Source organism: Pygoscelis adeliae, unplaced genomic scaffold (genome assembly GCF_000699105.1).
Source record: "Pygoscelis adeliae isolate BGI_AS28 unplaced genomic scaffold, ASM69910v1 Scaffold135, whole genome shotgun sequence".
Lineage (NCBI taxonomy): Eukaryota > Metazoa > Chordata > Aves > Sphenisciformes > Spheniscidae > Pygoscelis > Pygoscelis adeliae.
Window position 1 is genome coordinate 3,080,093 of NW_008824908.1, and position 21,469 is coordinate 3,101,561.

General features: G+C 39.3%; 1 protein-coding gene across 1 annotated transcript in view; it reads left to right on the forward strand.

The window, feature by feature from the left end:
• Positions 1-3,478: 3,478 nt before the first annotated feature.
• The window catches only part of AHRR (aryl-hydrocarbon receptor repressor), a 68,511-nt gene continuing 50,520 nt past the window's right edge, over positions 3,479-21,469 (forward strand). Inside the window, exons 1-2 of the mRNA XM_009324928.1 lie at positions 3,479-3,540; positions 10,579-10,760. Of these exons, the coding sequence (XP_009323203.1) occupies positions 3,479-3,540; positions 10,579-10,760 (244 nt within the window). The remainder of the gene's footprint in view (positions 3,541-10,578; positions 10,761-21,469) is intronic.

Genomic DNA, 21,469 nt, shown 5'->3' on the forward strand with positions numbered 1-21,469 from the left:
GAAAGAGTGGTTAAACATTGGAAGAGGCTGCCCAGGGAAGTGGTTGAGTCACCATCCCTGGAAGTATTTAAAAGATGCGTAGATGAGGCGCTTAGGGACATAGTTTAGTGGGCATGGTGGTGTTGGGTTGACGGTTGGACTCGATGATCTTAGAGGTCTTTTCCAACCTTAATGATTCTATGATTCTATTCTATTCCCGTACATTCATTCTCAAACTAATTTCATCTGCATGGCACTATTGGCAGTAGTGGTAGTAGCAGTAGCACCTCTTGGCTGTACGCATATCTAGGATGTTGGTGTTCAGTTGCTGAGGCAGTGCTTCATACGATGTTGCTGTGGTAACCCCTTGTCCTAATTATGTAGAAAGTTCCTGTAGAAAGCCTGGAGAGTGTATGGTTTATTCTTATTTGATGCAAGTGCATGATTCTCCTTCTTTTCAGAGACTAGAAATAAATCTGTTGAACACTTTTACCTTTAATGCAGTTCTAACATACAGCCATCTCCATCTAATAAGCACTGTACACACTTTTTAGACTTCTTTTGTTCATAATATTCTTCTAAAAAGCATACTATCTTTTCTCTTTAGTGCTCAAACTTGTGAATTTTCCTTTGGGCCTTTATCTTTCTTAACCAGCATTTTACACTTCATAAATTCTAGCTCATATTGTTTGCTATTTATGTCCTGGTGTTCAGTTGTTTGAATACTGAGGACTTCTAATTTATTTCTATTTTCTGTCACATATTCGTCAACTGATCCAGAATGGGTTTTAAAACAAAGTGGTCCTTTTGGGAAATTGAATGAACTCTTAAGTTTTCAGTTGAATTATGCTGTCCAAGTCTTTCTCCTCCTTGTAATTTTGCTCATGAAGGCAAGAGAAGGGAAGTCTAGCATGTGACACTGTTTTGAAACATGAACTATGAGTCATAGATTCATATTATGGACAGGAAGGACTCAGAACACAGAAATATTACAATATAAAGAAAATATCTTTTAATGTAAGGTCTCACAAGAAACTGCAGCAATTCTTTTGGCATCTTCACACCATTTCAGCTTCCCCCTGGAGCAGAAAACCCACCAGGGTACATGAAATCTTAAAAACTGGCAGACTGTTGCAAAAAATGAGCTTGTAGACTAGCCTAACAAGGTCTTTGAAGGTGGCAAGAAGGCTTTATCTAAGCAAAGGCTGTGGGATAAACAAACTTTCTTAACATGGAGCAGTATTTATTGCATCATATCTTACTCCTCATAGACTTTGGCCAAGCAGTTCATCCATCTCATTTCACATGAAATTGTCCCAGTAATAGCAAAAAAACCCAGTTTTGTGTATTTCTGGAAGAAGTCTATACCTGACACTGCACCAATTGGAGAATGACTGGTGTTTCCACCGTCAGCTACAATTGAGAGAAGGCAACTACTGACCTATTTGTCTGATCTTTATACTACACATCATTTTAGAATGAATTCTGAAGGAAAGAACCATTAATGGCTGTGGTTAGTTGTGTAATAGAATAAAAAAGGAAAGTAGATTTAGATGATTTTGACAAAGTAACCTGATAGCTTTCTGTTGAGATAATAACTGATTTTCCAGATCAGGGAAATATGGTAGACCTAATCTATCTGAATTTAGTGAAAGATGCTGTGCTGCTGAGGACTAGTAAAGAATTGAAAGCATTGGGGGAAGGAACTGGGTCAACAACATGTGCTGAAAGGAAAACGGCTGTTCGGGAGGGAAACTAAAAGCAGAGTTCCTCAACTATCTGTTTGGAGACAATCATATTTTTACCAAGAAATTTCATGCAAAACCAAGAGTGTACCAATAAACTTAGTTGCTTGCACCATCAATACAGAAGAGGATGCAATTCTCACACAACAAAAATGAACTGGAGGTTAATTGTATGAATGGGATGGCCAGGCACTTGGGCACTAAAATTTAGATTTCCCCCCCAAACTGTGCATTTATTTATTCTAAGTGATACATGAAGGCGGAGAACTGTGCATATTAGGTGACCACAGTATGACTGTGAGCCATGAATTTGATAATGGCTATGAAAAAGGAAAATGCAGTCACACAGATATCAAGTGAGATAATTCCCATAAAGAAATAATGGTTTGTCAATAAGTATGTGTATATATGCATGTATGAAATACTTTTAGGTTTTATTAATATACTGTGCATGATTATGTTTACCTGTGTTGTAGATAGATTGATTGAAATGAGAAAATGAAGGCTCCTAACATGATGGGAAGAATAAAGAGTTTGTAACGTGAGAGGGGAATAAAAAAGTTTGGGTTGTCCTAGAATAGAAAAATGAAGGCTGACTGAAGATATGACTGATATTTAAAAATACGCCAATGAGTAAACACAATGGAGGAGGAAGAGCTATTTAAACTAAAAGACAATGTTGGCAGAAGAACAAATGGGCATAAAATGACCATGAACAAATTTAAGCTGGAAGGCGAAAGGTTTCTAGTTATCAGAAAGCTGTCTTTCAATGAAAAGCAAAGCTCCTCTAAACAGTTTTTAAATGAAATTCAGCAAGTTTATGATTTGCATTATATGTTATAGGTGTCTTCAATAGCATGGGATTTGATTCAGTGACATAGAAGATCCTCTTAATTTTACACCTTAGACAAAGCAGCAAATACTCTTGAGATATAGTAACCTCTCAGGCAGCATGCACCCACTGTTGAACAGCACACAGCAAGACTAAAATACTCTTTCAGACAGAACATCAAGAGACGTTGATATTCAGCTAATCTCCAGAAGATATAAACAGACTGAATGCAAAGACGTGTTTCAGAGCTTTCAATGTCTCTAAGGCTAACATGCTCAAATAGGGCAATAATAAGGTTAAGTTTTGTCTGAAAATTGTCACCTCCATCAGCACTGCATTGGGTCCTAGTGCTAACCACAGTACTGCGTGTCACTTCTTGAGCTGCTGACAGATATACTTTCAGTCTTTAAAAATTAGAGTGTGGGGACCTGGAAAAATGCTGATTTGAATAACTGCATCCTACTTATCATAGTGTCAGTAATGGAAGACAATATTCCTGTGTATTTAAAAAGCTGTGAAATCCTCCCTGCAGAAGATGATGGGTAGTATTATTCATTCTTATTTGTTTAGCTGAATTTAAAAATGAGCCTATAAGGAAAAAAAATTAATTTTGGATATTGAGTAAACAGGATGTATTTTATAGCCATTTTTATACCATGTATAGTATGCTTAATTTGAAAAAATGAAAATTGAATATAAACATCAATATTCTAATAATATTAAGGTAGGAAATTGGAATAAGCCTTAAGCTTCTATCTTAACTAATGCCACTGTGCTTTTTAGTGTTGTTGAATGCCACACTCAAGGAACAAACATTTTCCTTGGTTGAATTTTCTCGGTGCTGTCATTTTGTACAGCAGTATGAAACACAGAAACCTCTAAACTAAGAAACCTATTCCTTTTGTTTTTCAGCATCAAAGCAATGATTCCTCCGGGGGAATGCCTATATGCTGGGAGGAAAAGGAGGAAACCCATTCAGAAACAGTTAAGTATCATATTCATCAGGAGGCATCTCCTCCGAACGTACGTGCTAGAAATGAGGTAGAAGAAGGAGTCCCTTCCTCCCATGGTTCGCTGACACAGGAGAGACCTAATCTCTTTCTCTACAGTGAGAAACCCCTGGTCAGGAGGCTGGCTTTTCATGGTTAAGACTGGCTCCAGACAGGATGCCGAGCATGGGTCAAACCACCCTTACCCATCACTAGGTATCCCAGGAGGAGGCCAGTGGTGGTTGTGGTGTGTACCGCAGTGTACTGCAGAGTACACTGCCGTGGGGATCGGAGAGGGACAGCACTTTTTCGTAGGCAGAAGATGCTGTGGACTAAATGGCAGCTGGGCAATGGGTCGGAGGGGTGGCTGCCACCTCCGTGCTTCTGTGTTCCCTGCCGCCTGTTCAAGGAGCCTTTTGAGAAGCCGTGTGTTGAGTAGCACCAGTGTGCTGGCATTGCGCTCTCCCCTTCCCCCTTCCTTGGCTTAGCCTTGCTTGGGGCATCGCTAAGTCCAGCATGTGCGAGCCTGGAAAGTGGGTCAGTTCAGCCAACTGAAAAAGCAGACCGGTGACTCACTTTTTGCATAAAGAACACATCATTTTCAAACCACTATTTACTATGGGATCACTTTCATTAGGAGAAAAATGGGAGAGAGGAATTGTACGTGTGAAGGCAAAGCAGAAAAAGAAAAAAAGCAATGGGAAGTTGCTACTATGAAGATGCTTGAAATGGGAGGGGAAAAAAGGTTGCTATCGCTCAAATGTAAAATGATTTCCAGATGCCATAAACCACGCTGTGAAATGAAGCTTTTTAATATAATCATCCCACATCTTCTGTGTTACACTTGATTACATGGTTATGAAACACACATTTTTGCTGTGTTAAAATTATGAACTAGCACTGGTGGCCTTCACAGACAATTTAAGGATGAGAAGGTAACTAAAATAGATTTCCCTATTTTCAGTTGTTCAGAACTTCTAAAAATAACCCACTTTGCCTAAAATTGTATATATTGGTCTAAAGTCAAAGGGGAGTTTCTCTGAATGTTTGAGTGAAATCCAAACAATTGATTTTGTTTGGATTTTGGAGAGTATTTGCACATGAACCACTTGTTCCCACTTTAAAAAATATTTCTTTTAGTGTAAAATATATCATAGGTGACAATTTCAATAGACAAAGATAATGACATAAGAAAATGATTCTTCCTGCAAAACCCGAGTCTTAAATCCAAAACCTATGTAACATTTCTGCACTACTGTTCAAGTATGGATGTGGATATTTAACTTTATAACTGCATGAGGTATGGAACTTCTCCAGTATATGAAATTACCTCTGTGCAGAACTGTTTATGAACCATAACTTCTGTGAGAAAGGAAGGAGAGTTGCAGTTGCTTTGAAAAACATTAAGCTTCATGTTTGGAGCACATATACTAGCTAGAAGAACTTCTCTCGAAGATGACTTCTAGATAAATGCAATGGCTAAGAATACTTGTTAACAAAGGATGTAAATGTCCTCAGGAGCCTTTTATGAAATTCTGGATTCAACAAAATCAGAGGCAAATTCTCACTGAATTGGATGGAGCCAAGTTTTCACCTTGTGAGTCATCACCAGTAATGCTACCTTGAAAATAGCTTTGTTATGAGATTGCAGTACAGGTACCTGAGCATGAGCTTATCCAGCCAGGACATATACAATTTTGATCAAGAAACTTGGTTTTGGTTAAAACAAAGGGAATTATATGCTTTGGATTATTAGACTACAGAGCTCCCGCACTGGAGACGGCCCTCTGTTTTCTGTGGTCGGTTACTTATCACTTGCTGAGGATGACTTCTCTGTTCCTAGCGACACTGGTCTCTTCCTCAAACCTTATCTGCTTGTGGGCTTGGTCTCTGGTAAGCCTTTCCCGTGCTCGTTCCCTCACTCAGGGACTTCCTAACTGTGATCTAAAGAGGCTCTGAATCCTCTTTATGAGGCATAATGAATGAAAGACCGACTGGCTGACAGATCTCCTTTCACAGTCTCTGTCCTTCAGTCCTACAGACCTTACTGACATTTCAGGACTCCGAGGTATCCCTACTGTTATGCTGCCTCAAATAATTTATCTTGAATTTAGAAGGGTAGACATAGCCTATTAATTGAGCGGTATATTTAACCATGATTTTGATCCATGTCATACCATTTTTGTTGCAGATTTTTTTCTCTTGTTTGATAGCATAGCACATTTTCCTCCATGGCCTTCTTCTACTTTTTCCCCTGTCATTCTGATAATGAACCATGGTAGATGCTGCCACCTGTTCTGGGAGAGGTATTTGTTCAGTTGAAAAACCTAATTTTTCACAGGAAAAAAAGTTGATGGAAATTCTTTGGCCAGTGCTAATCATGATTCCTCTCTTTTTTCCACTAATAGCCTCTAGAAATTTAACTTTCTCTTGACAAAGGGATAAGTGAGCTTAGGTGCCAGTCTGAGCAAAATACTTGGGTTTCTGTAGGGATTAATGGATTAGTCCTTTTGAATGCCAGGATTCAAAGGACAGAGGAGCAGTTTTCCCCTTTGCAGAACAACTGGGATGTTCATGTCTGCCCATACTCAGTGTATCCCAGGAAGCCAACTCTCTGCCTCTCCATCAGCTTTTTGTGATCAGGCTGTCAAGCCAGGTGGTGATCCTGCAGCTGGCTTTTAATTCAGGATGTCATGGAATGATATTGCTCACTACTTCCATGTTTTTTCAGGCATAGAAATTCTATTCTGAGGTAGTTTTACAGAACAGTGATGAAAATGTATGAAGAAGCTCCACGGGAGAATGCAGAGACACACAAGACTGTGGAAGAATGTGTGGGAAAGCTTGTTTTACCAGGAAGACCTATGTTTCAGTCTTCTTCTCTACACAGAACTAGGAGAGACTATCTTCATTACGTTGCCATTCTTCAGACAATACATCAAGTTTAAGTTCTACTTTTATACATGCAAATAAATAAAAAAAACTAGCTGTTCTCCTTTTGCCCCAGAAAGCTTCCAAACAAGCCCCATTAAATGTGGTCTACACTAAAGAATGTTGGCTTTTATGGAACGAGTTCAAACACCTGGAGCTCGGACTGATTGAAAAATTTCCATCAGATATGCTTTTCAGCCAGAGAACCGGAGCTTTGACTAAAGGAAATATTTTCTACCAAGTGTTTGTTTCCTGTGGAAATCTAACATTTTAGTGGTAATTCAAGCATGTGAAAACTAAAGAGATGTTGTTTTTAACCTCAAACTAAAATCACTGTGCTGAAATTAATACTTATACTAGAAATGCTAAGGCAACACTTCAGGACAGTTGCCATTTGAGAGCTTCAGCCACTTCTTCGTCTCAGACCCTGGCATCTTGTAAAAATCTCTCCCTCCACAAAACATTTCTTGTAATGTTTTACAGGTCTTTAAAGGCAAGCTACATCTGCCCTAGCTCTGAAGTGTATCTATAACTGCTCCAAACTGGCCACTTCAGCCAGAACCGTACCCATGCCAGGGTAAACAGAGACCTCGGGAGGTGCAGCTCTCTCCTGCTTCCGAGTTCTCATTTTAAGGCCCTCTGTGGCATAGCCCTTCCTCTAACTTGCTATCACACTATCCCACCTCTCATCTGCTCTGCCTTGTCTTCTTGACCATTAGTTCTGCATTCACCTTTCCTTACTGCGAAAACCCAGAAGAGGTAGAAGGTGGCAAAGGGCCCCCTTTCCTTCACACAGCTTTCTTTCAGTTGGTCCTTTTCACTCGTAGGAGATGGTGAACATCTGCAAATACACAGCTGGCACTGGAGCTCAGCTCTGCCAGGATACCTATGCAACGCCCAAGCACGGCTCAGTGGCTGTGGGTGCTGGTCAGTATGTTCATGTAATCATCTTTCTTTTACTTTGCACTTAGCCTATCTGTTGCATCTCATGGTCTCTCTCTTCCCTTTCCCTTCTTAGTGAAAGCTTGCCGTCATAGTAAATGATTAGATTTTTCTCAGTTTAGATCATCCGATGGTTTAACACTTCAGCATACTTTAAAAACTTAATTCAGAGTGAACTTTTTGTTAACAGGGTAGGGCTCCCTCAGAGAGTAGCAAACAGCATGTTCGCTGTAGCTGCAGGAAATTCCTCTGCAAGCTCACCAAACTGGTTTACACTAGTGGCGGTCTGTGTGTCATGGGCACACTGAATCATTAAAGCGCAAATGGCTCAATGCCTTACATACCACCGAAACAGAAAATGTTCTATTGCACCAGCTCCCACACTCAGTTCCTACCAAACAGGGACTGGTGATATGGGTCTTGTACAGGTACAAGTACTTGTTACTGCAGAGCAGAATTTGAACGGTTTAGCAATGCAAAGAGGGAAATGCCAGCTTTATGATTTTAATTACATGTGCTACTTCATTGTAGTAGAGTTGTATGAAAAGCAGAGTGAAAGAGGTATCACAGAGTGAGTGCTACGTCTCTGTTTAGGCCTGATTTACACAGTTTGAGAATCCCTGGTTTAACGCAAACACAACAAGCACCATCTACTTTCAGCTCAAAATAAAGGCTAGAATTTCCATTTGCCTCAAAACAGCCCACTGAAGAATTTCCCTTTTCTGTCTGTGGATAGCTACACTAGCCTTTCCATGGAACTTGCATTGTTTTAAATCGCATCCACTTGGCACCTAATTACCATTTACATCAAACCCCTGTTTGTTTGGATTCACTCCCTTACTGAATCATTTCCTTGAGTTTTCAGGAAGACTCTGTCCTGAACTTTCTCCATAGTCTTTTTACACCATTCCTTGCAATCTCCAGAAAACTGTTCCTTACGCTCAGTACAAATGCAGTCCACATAATTGCCTTAAAGCATACCTCGCTGGCATAGAGCAGTCACTATTTTACGTGGTAAATAGGCTTGAAAAATTTCTGTTTCTATTCCATGTTAGTTTTGGCAATTTTTACCCCTTGAACTCATCAGTCTAATTTTCCTTATTGGAATTAATTTTTTTCCATCCTAAATTTCTTCCTTGCTTCAGCTGGGTTGTCAGATATAAAAGGCAATTAGTAAAAGCTTATGTTCTTTAGCTTCTACTGAACTATAGGCTATATTCCCACAAAATTACTACTCTCCACAGGTCAGACATCCTTTTGGTGTCGTAGTGAGGATGGCTGAGCTTCAAGGCTTACTCCAAAAAATTAGTGCCCAATATATGTACCCTTTTTTGAAAAACAGCTAACTCTGGAAAAGTAAAAAAAGAGTATTCCTTCATTGTTGATTGCATTGTTTGTTGCATATTTGCTCTCTCTAATAGAGGAAAGTTATTTGTTCATCCCAATCAACAAAATCTCCCCCATGTCTTTGAAAGCAACTGGTTGGGTTGTTGAAGGGCCACATACCAGTTTTGGTAACTTTGAATGAAAAAGCAGGAATTGTATGTTTTCACTGACAGCTACCTCAAACATTTTTTCATTCATTCTGTCCATCAGTGTTGTCCTGTTAAAATGAACTGAAGGCTCTCAAAAGCAGCAACGAATTTTTCATACCTGATTTGGTTTGAGATTTTCACTTAGCAGCAAAGTCAGCAATCAGATGTACAAAACATTGATCTTTTTTTAACTAATTCCTAAGCACAACATTATTTTTTTTAATCACAGTTACAATGATATATTAAGATTCAACCTATAAGAGGGGAACACACAAATGTTGCGAGTTAACCCTTTAACCACCTTGTGAAATACTAATGCTCAAAATTAAAATTAGGATTGAGAAATATAGTAAATATGTGGAGTGTGGAAATGCAGTAGTAAAGTGCTACAAATAATTAGTTTTACTCTAATTCTCCACTGAAGCACCAGTTAAGCTACACAAGATTATGATCCTTGCCTTTAGTTAGGTGAAAGTTGAAACTGTTAGCACACCTGTATTTTCCCTGCCTACCATTTCCCATTCTTGATTATTTTTCCATCATTTCCTCCTTGATTTTTCTCTCAATGTCTCTTATTCTAGAGAAGGTGCCTCAGGAGGAATGTGATGATGTGCTACAGTAAGAACTTGAACATGGGCATTACGAGAGCGAGTGGAGGACCAGCAGACACAGCACTAAGTCCCCTGGGAGATGCTAGCTCAGCTATAGCACTGGGCTGCTGCGATCCCTCTGAGATCGTGGATCCGTGTAGTTTATGACTCCAGTGGCTTGTGGCTAATTCCTGGGTAATGCACTTGACTATCGCTGGGTCCAGCAATGGCTGTCTGCTGGAGATAACCACCTTCTCAAACTTACCACTCAGTTCTTCTTGCTTAATCGACAAGTCTGTGCTTCAGCACTGACCATTCCTCGCTGTCATGCTGGAAATCAGGTTTCCATGACTGTGTGGAAGTGCACCAGTTTTTCCTTTTCTCCCTCTTGAGAACAGCATTTTACACGTTCCATGAGAAGAATATCAGCGGAGACCCCAAAATTGAGCTTCCTCATTTGTGATGTATTTCATCTTAATGCATTTTCATAATAGCTTTTCTGAGGCATCTGGTCCTGTCCACTGCATGAGAGGGACATGAAATGGGGATGGACTAGGAGTGCTTGGCTTAGAAATCCGAGTAACATCAGACTTTATGTTTTGGGAGGAATATCAACATTCTTAAGAGAGAAACCAAATTCTTATCTTTGTTATTACTGACGTAGGAAGGTAAATGTGAGAATGTTCACAGGACTTCTGAGCTTGAGGAAAGAACGTTCTCTTCACCCTGCTTCCCATACTTCTTAAAATCATGTCTAAAGACAGGCTCTTTTCTTAATTATCTCCTGACCCACAGCTTAACTTCAAGTCATTAAATGAAGGGCACTAAGATGCTTTGAATGCATGTCCATGTCTGCACAATGGCAAATGCAGAATGGTAAATCTCTTTTTGGCAGGGGATAGAAACTAAATTAAAGATTTTCATAGAAGCAAGGTTAAGTATGCCAGTTATCAACTAATTGCAGACAATGTCTCATTCTCCAGTTGTACTATCCGGAGGTAAAACAGGTAATCAAAAATGTGTTCTCCACCACAGAAGGCCTGCAGTCGGGAATGAAAAATCAAATCCTTCGAAGAGACACAGGGACCGTCTGAACGCGGAACTGGACCATCTGGCCAGCCTCCTGCCTTTTCCACCTGACATCATATCGAAGCTGGACAAACTGTCTGTCTTGCGCCTTAGTGTCAGCTATCTCAGAGTCAAAAGTTTCTTTCAAGGTAGGTCTCTTTAAGATATCAATATCCTGTTAAAAGTCTCCCTCTAATTTATTGCTGCTTTGTACTAATCCTGATTAAAATTAACAAGTACTATTATATTGATAAAGGAAGAAAAAAAGATCTACTATGGAACTTATTTTGTACACGGGATGCTGCGTTGGGAATTTTGTGCATTTCCTCCTATGCTGTTTGTGTGTCTTTCACCAAATAATGGGATAACCCCCACACTTCCTCAGCAGACTGTAGGAAACGGGAAAACATGACTGTAAAATCCCTAAACCAGCAATGAGGCTTGGGGCAGATGTAATACCTGTAGATACTTTGAACTCCCTTTTTGAAGCTATTATCGTGCATGTTTGCAATGACTGTTTAAATATGATGTGAAAGTCAAGCAACTGCCGTATTACCTGTGTTTGCTGTATGCCAAGAGGAAATGGGCTTGCTTGAAAGGCCAAAAAAATCACTTTCTTTCAGGATAAGTGAGATCTGACGTTTAAAGTGTTGCCTAAAGCTGTAGTAGGCTGCACTTTGTTTTTGTAGCTGTCTGGCACACCGCACAATGAAAGCCAAATGTGCACGTTCAGATGTACATAATAAGAATTCTTCTAAATTTGCAGACAGTTTTAGTTTCTTCTGTTGCTGAAGAGTTCACAAGAGCAAAATCTGGATTAGGGATTTAACAATTGAAATCCTCTCTGGAGTTGTTTAAAAAAAAAAAAAAGAAAAAAAAAGCCTATTTGAAGGAGTATAATTGACCAAAACTTATAGGTGGACTGCAGAGATTTTTTTATGGACATTATTTTTCTTTTACTGCTCTTTACTACTCCTTCCTGTTACTATTTCTTATTATGCACAGTGTATACAAGGGAGCCCTATTTTTGTTTTGTTTTGTTTTGACTGAAGAATGATATTTTTTGGTTGGTTTCTTGCTTTTTAAAATATATTTCAGTATAAAAGAAATGCCAGATTTTGAAAAGACTTCGGCAGACTGCAGGGCATTTTACAAGCTGACATCCGATTACAGATGGTGATGTTACTGATAGCAGGAGCGTCCCATGTCAACTGTGGCAGCTGGCTGCCCAGCCACCAGCATCCTGCAGTTTACAGAGTGCCTCTCCTTCCCTTTGAACACATACCTGAGTGTTACGGCCCCTTCCTCTGAGCTTTACTTTCTTGGATTCACAAGCAGTAAGCTGTCTTCAGCTGGCTTTACTACTCTTCCAACAGAGTTTGTAAGATCCATTGTCTCCTTTTTTTAAAGGGATGGGATAAAAGGAAAACAAGTGAAGCCAGACTTCATTACTCTGAAATGTTCCATGTTTTGAGAGATTCCATTTAATTTAATCCCCAAATTACCTAATTGAACACATAGTTTGTGTTCCCTTCATTCTTGTTTTTAAATGTTTGCATCATGAAACTGAGGTTACAGAAAGCATTGTTTATAGTAAAGGAAGGAAACTACATGCCATTTTAAGACAAGAGAGCAGGCTGGAGCTTCAAAAGGGTGGAGTGGAGGTGAGGTGAGCCATGGAAACTGGGCTGGGTGAAGAATGGGTGCTAATGTTTGGGTAAAAGAGCAGGAGCTGCAGCCTCAGCTTCACTGCATGGCACAATCTACTTCCGTGTAGTTGTGGAGAAATAAGGCAGAATCTGATTTTTTTTTTAAACAAAAACTTTGGTAGGAAGTCACCTAAAAAAGCAAACAAAAAATATCCATCCCAGTGTTTCGGTCTTTGTTGTGATGAAAGAGGAGAGAAGAGCAGAAATGGCGTGTTTGTGGCTTTTTAGATCAAAGGATGGTACTAAGTTGTGAGCTGTTATAAACACTGTGAGGACGGAGAACAGACCAGTGGCATACAGAGATGTTATAAAATTGGATAAAAAAAAATGTATCTGGAAAAAATGACCTAGCAAATCCGTACTAATTCACTCAGGCAAAATTAATCCAGAGGAACTGATGTTCAATAGAAGAGAGAAACGTGGAAAAGAGAACATAAAAACAATAATCGAAGAGGGACAGTGGTCAGCAAATTGTTCTATGCTTGTAATATGATATGTCGACATAAACAAGAAAGCCAAGTGTGGATTTTGGTCTGTTTGCCCAGAGGCAGCATGTCACTGCACAGGAAGGTTATAAACCCTCTCTGCATGAGACCAGCATGACTCCATCTGGAATACAGCTTTCTGTTGTGGGCATCTCCTGGTCACAAAGGCATTAGTACATATTAAGGGGTTCGGAATAAACACAGGCAAGAAGTGACTATAAAGTTGGATGGACAAAAAAAAAAGAGTGCAATTAGCTGGAACGCGTACAATCTATATGCTTCGGCTGTTTGTCTTCATAGGAGAGAAAGACGACAAGGGAAGGAATTGCTTAGGATATTTTAAAGTGGCACAGTGGAGGACCCAAGGATTGATGATGAGCAAGCTGAAATTTGGCTTGAATACCAAGCAAAACCTATCTGTAATGAGTTCTGTTCAGCTATCCAATATTCCTAAAATTGATGCAGTGGAGATTCAGGACATTCAAATTTGCAATCTATGACACACAGGCATGTGCATCTTTCGTTTAAAAGACTGTTCTGTGAGTTTTAAGGAAGTTAAGCTTAAATTCCATGTTTTTAAAAAGTGCTTGTAAGAATGCTGTTTGCCATTTTTTTTAAAACCCATGAATAGCGCTATTTGGCACATAAGTTCATATATGACATTGCAGATTCAACCCATAACAGTTCAGCAATTCCCATGACAATTATAATTACACACCTTTAACAGTCCCAGCGGTTTCTAGACGTACTCATTTACTTACCACTAGGTGTCCTTTCAGTAGCTACTCTGCAATATTCAGTGTGTAGCACAAATGTTGTATTGATAAAGATCAATAGCCAATTAAAGGGCATGGAGTGACCTCACCATATTGATTTCAAGTATGGGAATAATTTTGCAGAGAATTAGGTATTAGGGGATAGAGAATATTCATCAGTCATTTATTCCCTCTTTGGTGACCATTACAGGCTAGTACCTTGAAGCATATGGCCAGTTCATCTTAGTTAAGTTGTTTAAGCAAAGGCCTGGTTCTTTTCCAAAATTTAGATCTGGTTGTTGAGACAGATTTTTCTAGTATTCTAGTTTTATTCAGTTTAACAGTCACTATGGTGGATTCCCTCGCTCATTCTTAGAAATGTTTTCCTTTGGCTTCAGAACAATTCTTCTGTCTACTTGGTTTACAGTCTTCGTATCTCTGTTATCAGTTGGCAGTGGCTCTATTAATAGCCCCACTCGCCCCAAGCTATATGCATTTAGTCATTTTGTATTTTCCTGATAAGCACTTCAAAATGGCTTGCAGCAGTAACCTTCCAATCTCACCAGATCTCTTGTATAAAGCAGTGTGGGTCTAAACCAGTACTTGGACTGAGAGACATCAACTGCTACAGGAAGCTGTGGCCGATCATTTGGCCCTGACAAAAATCTGCCTTGGGTGGGGCTCCTGTGGGAGCGGCGTGGTACTTAGTGGCTGTGATCACTTGAGCTTGCTGGGCCTCTGTCTTGGCCGTATTCCATCTTGGTTAATTGTAGTCTGTCTTCCTTTACCACTCTTGACAATACGTCCTTTAGTACCTCCTATTTCTCAGTTTTTCCACTGGTGGAAAAACGGTGGTCTTGCTCCACTTCAATACCGACTCCCTTTTGTTGATCATTTAAAGTGTTCCCTTCTAGTATAGGTGTTAATTTTGTAAATCAATGTAAAAAGAATAGCACCTTGTTCTTTTAGCATCTCAGATCCTTTCTGAGAGACAGCTAACTTAAGCTTCCCAGTACCTGTAAGGAAAATAGTTATGACAATTTAGGTAGACAAATACAGTTGCAACTAGGGCTTAAAGCTCCTCATCTTTCAGTTCTTAGTGTAACTAACCTTATATCAGTAGGCCACCCAAACTTTCCTTCAACATACCATTCATTAATGTTAATCCTTTTAGCCATAAGCATGCCTAATAAATGATAACTAATGTTGCTGAGTACGGTCTTAGATGGCAAATGCAGAGACGTTAATATGGATCAATTTTTTGATTATTCAAGAAGTGGGGGTATTTTAAATCCTTCACTACATAATTTAGATAAAAAGTAATTTAATTCAATAGCTTATGTTATTTTTCCCATCTGGACATTTTATGCATGCACAAATGTGTATTTTGTGTTTGTACACACATACACATACGCAAACACAGAGACATGCATGCACACACAAAACCAGTGTCTTCCCAACAAAAATCTCCCTTGCAGTATTATTTTGACTCTCTGTGTTTATTTACTTTCAGACTTCAGTGCCTTCTCTGTATTTACTTACTTACAGACTTCATTTCATCTTGAAAGCTGAAAAATTGATAAATTTATGGGTGCTAAATAAGGAATGTAGAGAGTCCTGGATTAACTCTGTGAATAAATATATTCAAGGTTTCTGTAAATTTTGTGTTAAAATTGTAATCCAGGTCTTTCAAAAATTAGTGACAGTCAAGCATGGAGACATGTTGTTTGACCTGCCTTAGACTGAAGTTATATATGGATTTTTAAACTGAATTACAGTAGAACTTGAGAAACTTATCACAAATGTTATGTCATCTTCTTCCATGTAGAATTTAAGATTTTAGGAAACAGGCCTGTAATGGACTCTCCTCAATGAAGAATCAACTATGCCTAAACCCGAGGGACATTTGTCTAAAGTTTTTGTAAATCTGCAACATGAGTGATTCCACACCTTCCTTGGTAATCCCCAACATCCAACCTGGACCTCTGCTACTGCAGTTAAGCCCTCCTTCTGTAGAAGAACAATTTATTCCCTTTTCTTGTGGCACCTCTGCTTTTACAGCCATGAAGGTGTCCCATGTTTTCCTCAGTCTTTTCTTCTTTAGACAAAACAGCCCTGCCCTGCTCCTTTGTTTTTTTCTCAAGGGCTATATTTTCTTTAATCATTCTTGTTGCTCTGCTTTTGTCTTTTTTCAAAATTAATCTAGGGTATGTGCAATGCATCCTTCCATTTTACAGCAAATGACTGATAACTTTTCTCCGATTATGGTTTCTTAAGCAAGCTTGGACCCTCTTCCAACAAGATTCTTCAGTTTACTTATGAAAACATTGTGAGACAGTAGGAATAACCTTGTATAGACATGTTTATCTATTGTTCTTCCCATCCACATGTCCAGCTGTAGAAGATAATTAATTTAGTGTAACATGGCAACATGTCCTTGATAGATCTGTTGATTTCTACTTCTTTTTTTTTACCTTTAAGTCTTTACAAATACGTTGTTTGATATTTTTCTCCAGTATTTTTATAGGGATTGAAACTCAGCTTAGTGGTCCTACTATTCCTTGGTTTCCTCTTCCCATGCTTTCTACAGATAAGCTCCACATTTGTCCTCTTCTAGTGTTTCAAAATCTCCCCTTTTTATCATGATTTCTGATAGACTAATAGCTAATATCTCTGAGTATGCTTCCGCTCATTCTCAGAATATGCTGCAATGACTTTCACCAGATGCAACTAACTTGCAAATATTAAACCCATCCTATTACCTAAGGTGTTAGTCTTATTGCTGGTGTTTAGTGGCAGTATCTGTCTGATCCTAGCTGATGGAAGCAAAAAGAGGCAATAAACACCTAAACTTTTGTTTTTGCATTATCTGTAGCTCCCCCTCTGCTGAGTAGCAGAAAACTCTTTTCCCAACCTTGTATGGTTAAAGGACTTCCAGCATGCTTTTTATAACCTTCCCTTTCTTGCTACATCTTGTTTTATGCATTGGCTTTTCTGTTTTTATTCTTATACACTTGTACTTTATTTTATTCATTTAAAAAAATATTTTCTGTGAGCTTCCAGTCATTGAAGAACTCAGAATTTTGGTAAGATGGTCTTTTCTTATATTTTCCACTCTTCACTGCCATTGAGATAGTTTACACTTAGCCCCTATACATTGGTTTGTTGAAAGAACATCCAGCTCCTACGTCCCTTAGATATCTGTCCTCTGAGATTTTTCCTTCCAGTTCTCCAGGTGTACTGAAGTCTCCCTTCTTTAGGTCCGGTGTCTTTATGTTGCTGTGCCATGTTGCTGTGCTGCTGGAAGAACCATCGGTTCCAGGATTTCCTGGTCACTTTTACCAAGCTGCCCTCCCTCCTTCTAACCCGTTTCTTCCCTTCAATTAAATCTCTTTTATATATTTATTTTTTCAGTTCTGGCAGGATAGCACACATTGTGTGGTTTCTGTCTTTCTTCTGATTTAGCATTTATATTAGTGGGTCATTTCCTTTTACTCATTTATATGTTTGGTGTGATCCAATTCCCACTGATGTTTATCTTTAATGGAAATTGGATTTATCCCTTTTAAGAAGAAAGTAACAAAGGATTCCTCCCAGCTGGCCTGATTTTCAGTATCCTCAATTACTCGCAGTCTGTTCCAGCTCTCATCTCCTCCTACTGTATCCATGGCCGCTGATCTCATAGCTCAATAACATACATGGATTTCTTACTATTTTGATTCAGATTCCTTAGGTTCATTCATTAGATTCTTTAGATTAGGCTGTCCTAAGAAAGGACAGCTATTATTTATTGTAGTATTTGAATATTTAGTGCTTCAGTCCACACTCCATAGCTTGCAGACTTGTTTCTGATGTGACACGCCAGTGACATTCACAGAAAATTAAGAAATTAAAACTTGAGGTGGGTAGGGAAGCAAAGAATGATCTTGCTTTCAGTGTATTATCTGCACTGTAATGCTGTTCAACAGTGATTTATGAACCTCCTGGTCTGAGGATCCAGGATTCCACTGCAATGCAAGCAGAGGGGTTATCAGGCATCCCCTTTTTCCCCATTGTCTCTCCCTAACATTTCTGTTTTCCCAGAGTTTTCTTTTCAAAATCTCTCAGCTAAAGTTTTTTTCTGGATTGACAAGTTCTGCTCTTTTGGTATAAATATGTTTTTTAGATTTTACTTTACATAAACAAGGAAATTTTTTCCTAATTTTGAAACTAAACTTATACATTTGAGTTTATTGTTACAATTATGGCCTATACTGGATATATTTCCATGGGAAAATGTCTTCTTTAATTTGTTAGCTGGTTCCAGTAGCCTGAAGCTTTTCCTTAAATTTAAAACCATAGTCTTAGTGAATCACAGAATCACAGAAGGGTTGAAGTTGGAAGGGACCATCCTCTTACAACAAGGCACAAAGAGGAGATATGGTCCTCTTCCAAAAGTCAGCACAGGAGGTCATCTGGTCCAACCCCCCTGCTCAAGCGGGGCCACCTAGACCCAGTTGCCCAGGACCATGTCCAGACAGCTTTTGAATATCTCCAAGGATGGGAGACTCCACAACCTCTCTGGGCAAGCTGTGCCAGTGCTCGGTCACCCTCACAGTGAAAAAGTGTTTCCTGATATTGAGACAGGACCTCCTGTGTTTCAGGTTGTGCCTATTGCCTCTATTCCTGTCACTGGGCACCACTGAAAAGAGCCTGGCTCCCTCTTCTTTGCCCCCTCCCTTCAGGTATTTATACATGCTGATGAGATCCCCCCCGAGCTTTCTCTTCTCCAGGCTGAAAAGTCCCAGCTCTCTCAGCCTCTCCTCATAGGAGAGATGCTTCAGTCCCTTCATCATCTTTGTGTCCTTTCATTGGACTCTCTCCAGGTCCTTTGTGCTGGATATATTTAGAACAGATATAGAAAAAGTAAAATAATAAAAGATCTGAAATACAAATAAAGGTTATAAGAGAGGCTACACTGAGAACAGGATAAAATGCCTAAATCAGCAATCATGGAATTATACCTCCTTGACTCCATCTCTTCACTCCCACCAATCTTTTCCCGATATGATTTATATATTGATTTCCATTATGGAAATAATAAGAGGCTTTCAGATTATCAACAAGCCTCTAGTTTTTGATGAAACCTGTACTTTGAGTTATAAATCTAGGATTTCAGTTGTGGTTCTCTGCTTAGCTAGGGTTGAAGCTGGTACCTTGAGTCAAGAAGTCCCCAACATATCTGAACAGTTTAACAATTACAAGTTTGTTTTTTAAAGACATATTCTACTGATTTAGAGCACTCTCAGTTCTGTCTTCTGAAACAGCCTGTCTGAATGATTTCTTTCTTGAAAGAGAAATAAGGACTTTTCTTTTTGCACACATACAAAATGTCTTTAGGGTATTTGTTCCTGTAGTCCACAGTCATAGCTTATTAGATTGGCTATAAGCATTTAGGCTGTTTACGTTTCTTAGGGCAGCATATTCAACGACTTGCACTGAGAAGGAACCTTCATGCTCAGAGTGGGTAACAGGTAAGGTTATTCCTGTGGCTGTATTGAATCGTCTTATTCAAATTACCACAGCATTCGGAGTGTTTCAGCCAAAAAGGGAGTGTTCACGAAAAACATTTTCCACTCTCTACTGCTCTATAACTTTACCATCTTCATAACAATATAGCAATTGAAAAGAGGAAAAAGTGTTCTGCTGCGTAAGTGGTATGTAAACAAATCTTTGAAGGAAGACCTACTGTCTGCAAGTCATTATCTAATCAATTGCTAAAATACTACATCAGTGAAATTTTAGTACAAGCGTCAAGACTTTAAGCAGGCTAGCTGCATATATTCATTCCTGAGATCTGGCAGGACTCATTTCTGGAGAAGCAGCTGCACATTGACTCTCCCCTAGATTACCCATTTTCAAACAGTGACTATTATTATTTTGACTAGATTTTTGGACATTTTTAATTGCCAGAGAGACCATTTTATTGTGACGTATTGCCTATACCAATGCTTCACTTTTTTTCTTTTCCCCTTATTTCCTGGGGGCACCATTCATTCCATGTAACAAATACCTGAGGCTGTTTTGTGCTACGTGTCCTCTTGGACGATGTGGCAATCTCTCTGACCCTTGGGAGACCTGTGCTGACTTTTGGAAGAGGACCATATCTCCTCTTTGTGCCTTGTTGTAAGAGGATGGACCTCCTTCTGCTAGCTGGCTTTCTTTTTAGTTTCCTGCAAACAAGATGGGTTTTGTAGGAAAAGGAGAGTAGATTTACAAGCAGGATTTACTTCAGAATAAGCCTATATTCAGGAAGAACAAGAGGACTCCTAAATTGCTTGAATTGCCTGTCACCTTTGAAGACCAAGGGAACCTGTTAGTGCAACACTATGTTAAGTGTCATATTCTGAGACTGGCTCTAAATTCCATACCTGTTTTTTTGAGTAATGGCAAATAAAGGACCTTAGTTACAAGTAAGTGTCAGATCTTTTCTGGTATTCCTTGGGTATTCATGTCATGTGCTGTGGGTTGTTCATATTGTCACACCTCACAAGCTCAGAGCTGTTAGGCTGAGTCAGTCATCTGCACAAAGAGGGCTGGACTCTATAGACTTTGTGCTGTCTTTGGGAAATACACCATCATTATGATTCTTCTTGCAGAACTTCCTCTTGCGATGCTGGATCTATATCTCATACCACTTTTCTATTGTTGGATGCCATTCAAATGAACATCCCTGTAGGCCTCAATGTTTCTCCTGGTATTGGTAAGACTGATTATAAAACCAGGGAGTTGGAAATGACAAGTGATGTGAGGGGAATCTTTGACTGTTAGATTTCTCCTGAGGGCATTTGGCACTGGAAGAGTTCCACTGTTTCTAGCAATAGTAGAAGTACACTCAGAACCAGACAACATGGTTACAGAAACACACAGTGACTGGTTTTGTAGGTGTTCCCACAAACCACAGCTGCTAAATTGGTCCAATACTAAGGGAAGTCCCCAAAATACTTTGAGCCGTTAAGTGCGGGTCTCTATCTTTCTCCAGCTTGCCTAGTCATTCTTAACCATTCTGATTTGGTAGGCTTTTACACTCGGTTGCATTTGGTTAGCTCACAATATGCATCTCACATAGCATCGATGTAAATAAATGTAGGTATGTGGCAAGGAAAAAACTGGGCCCATCTAATCCAGTAGACTGATATACGCACCGTCTTTTGTATTCAGTGATGTGCACCTTGCTCGAGCACTGTGCTTCCTCAATCCTTCCTCTGCAGCTAAGACCCTCCTTGGCCCAGCCTGGTACCAGCTGTTGAAATACCCTCATGGCCCCCTGTGGATCAAATTCTATTATCCTACGCTATAACGAATGAACTTTTATTGACCTCATTTTCTTGAGTTAAATTTGTTTGGATGTTGGAGACTGAGAAAGAAATTAGCATAAGTTTAGTTCGACTGCAACCCAAGTTTTCCTTGGATATGGAAACAAGATTTGTTTTCATCATAGGGAAGATTGTATTTTTACTCCAGAAGTTGCTAGCAATTGCAGTCATTGTAAAATAATTCTGTCCTAATCACTGTTGCAGTGGATGGGAGGTAGGAAAGCATTCCCTCAGGCATGAACTTTGGCTTGGTTTACACTTGTTCTCAGCTTCATGAGTGATTACCATCTCAGAGGAAACGTGTTTCTTTACTGTCAAGAAAATGATTTACTTTGTTTCTTATTTTAAACACAGATATATTTTAAAGGAAAGACAATACCTTTTATCCAACAGAACAAGGAATTTAGCTTGGCATAATAAATTGCATAGAGTTTGAAGGCAAATAGTTTTAGGCTAGAGAACAGTGTGGGAGACTGTCCTCCTCCTTTCCCTTCTCACTTTGCTACCGCCTCACTTTTGGCTTACAGCACATGGTGAAGCTGTTTGCAGAGAAC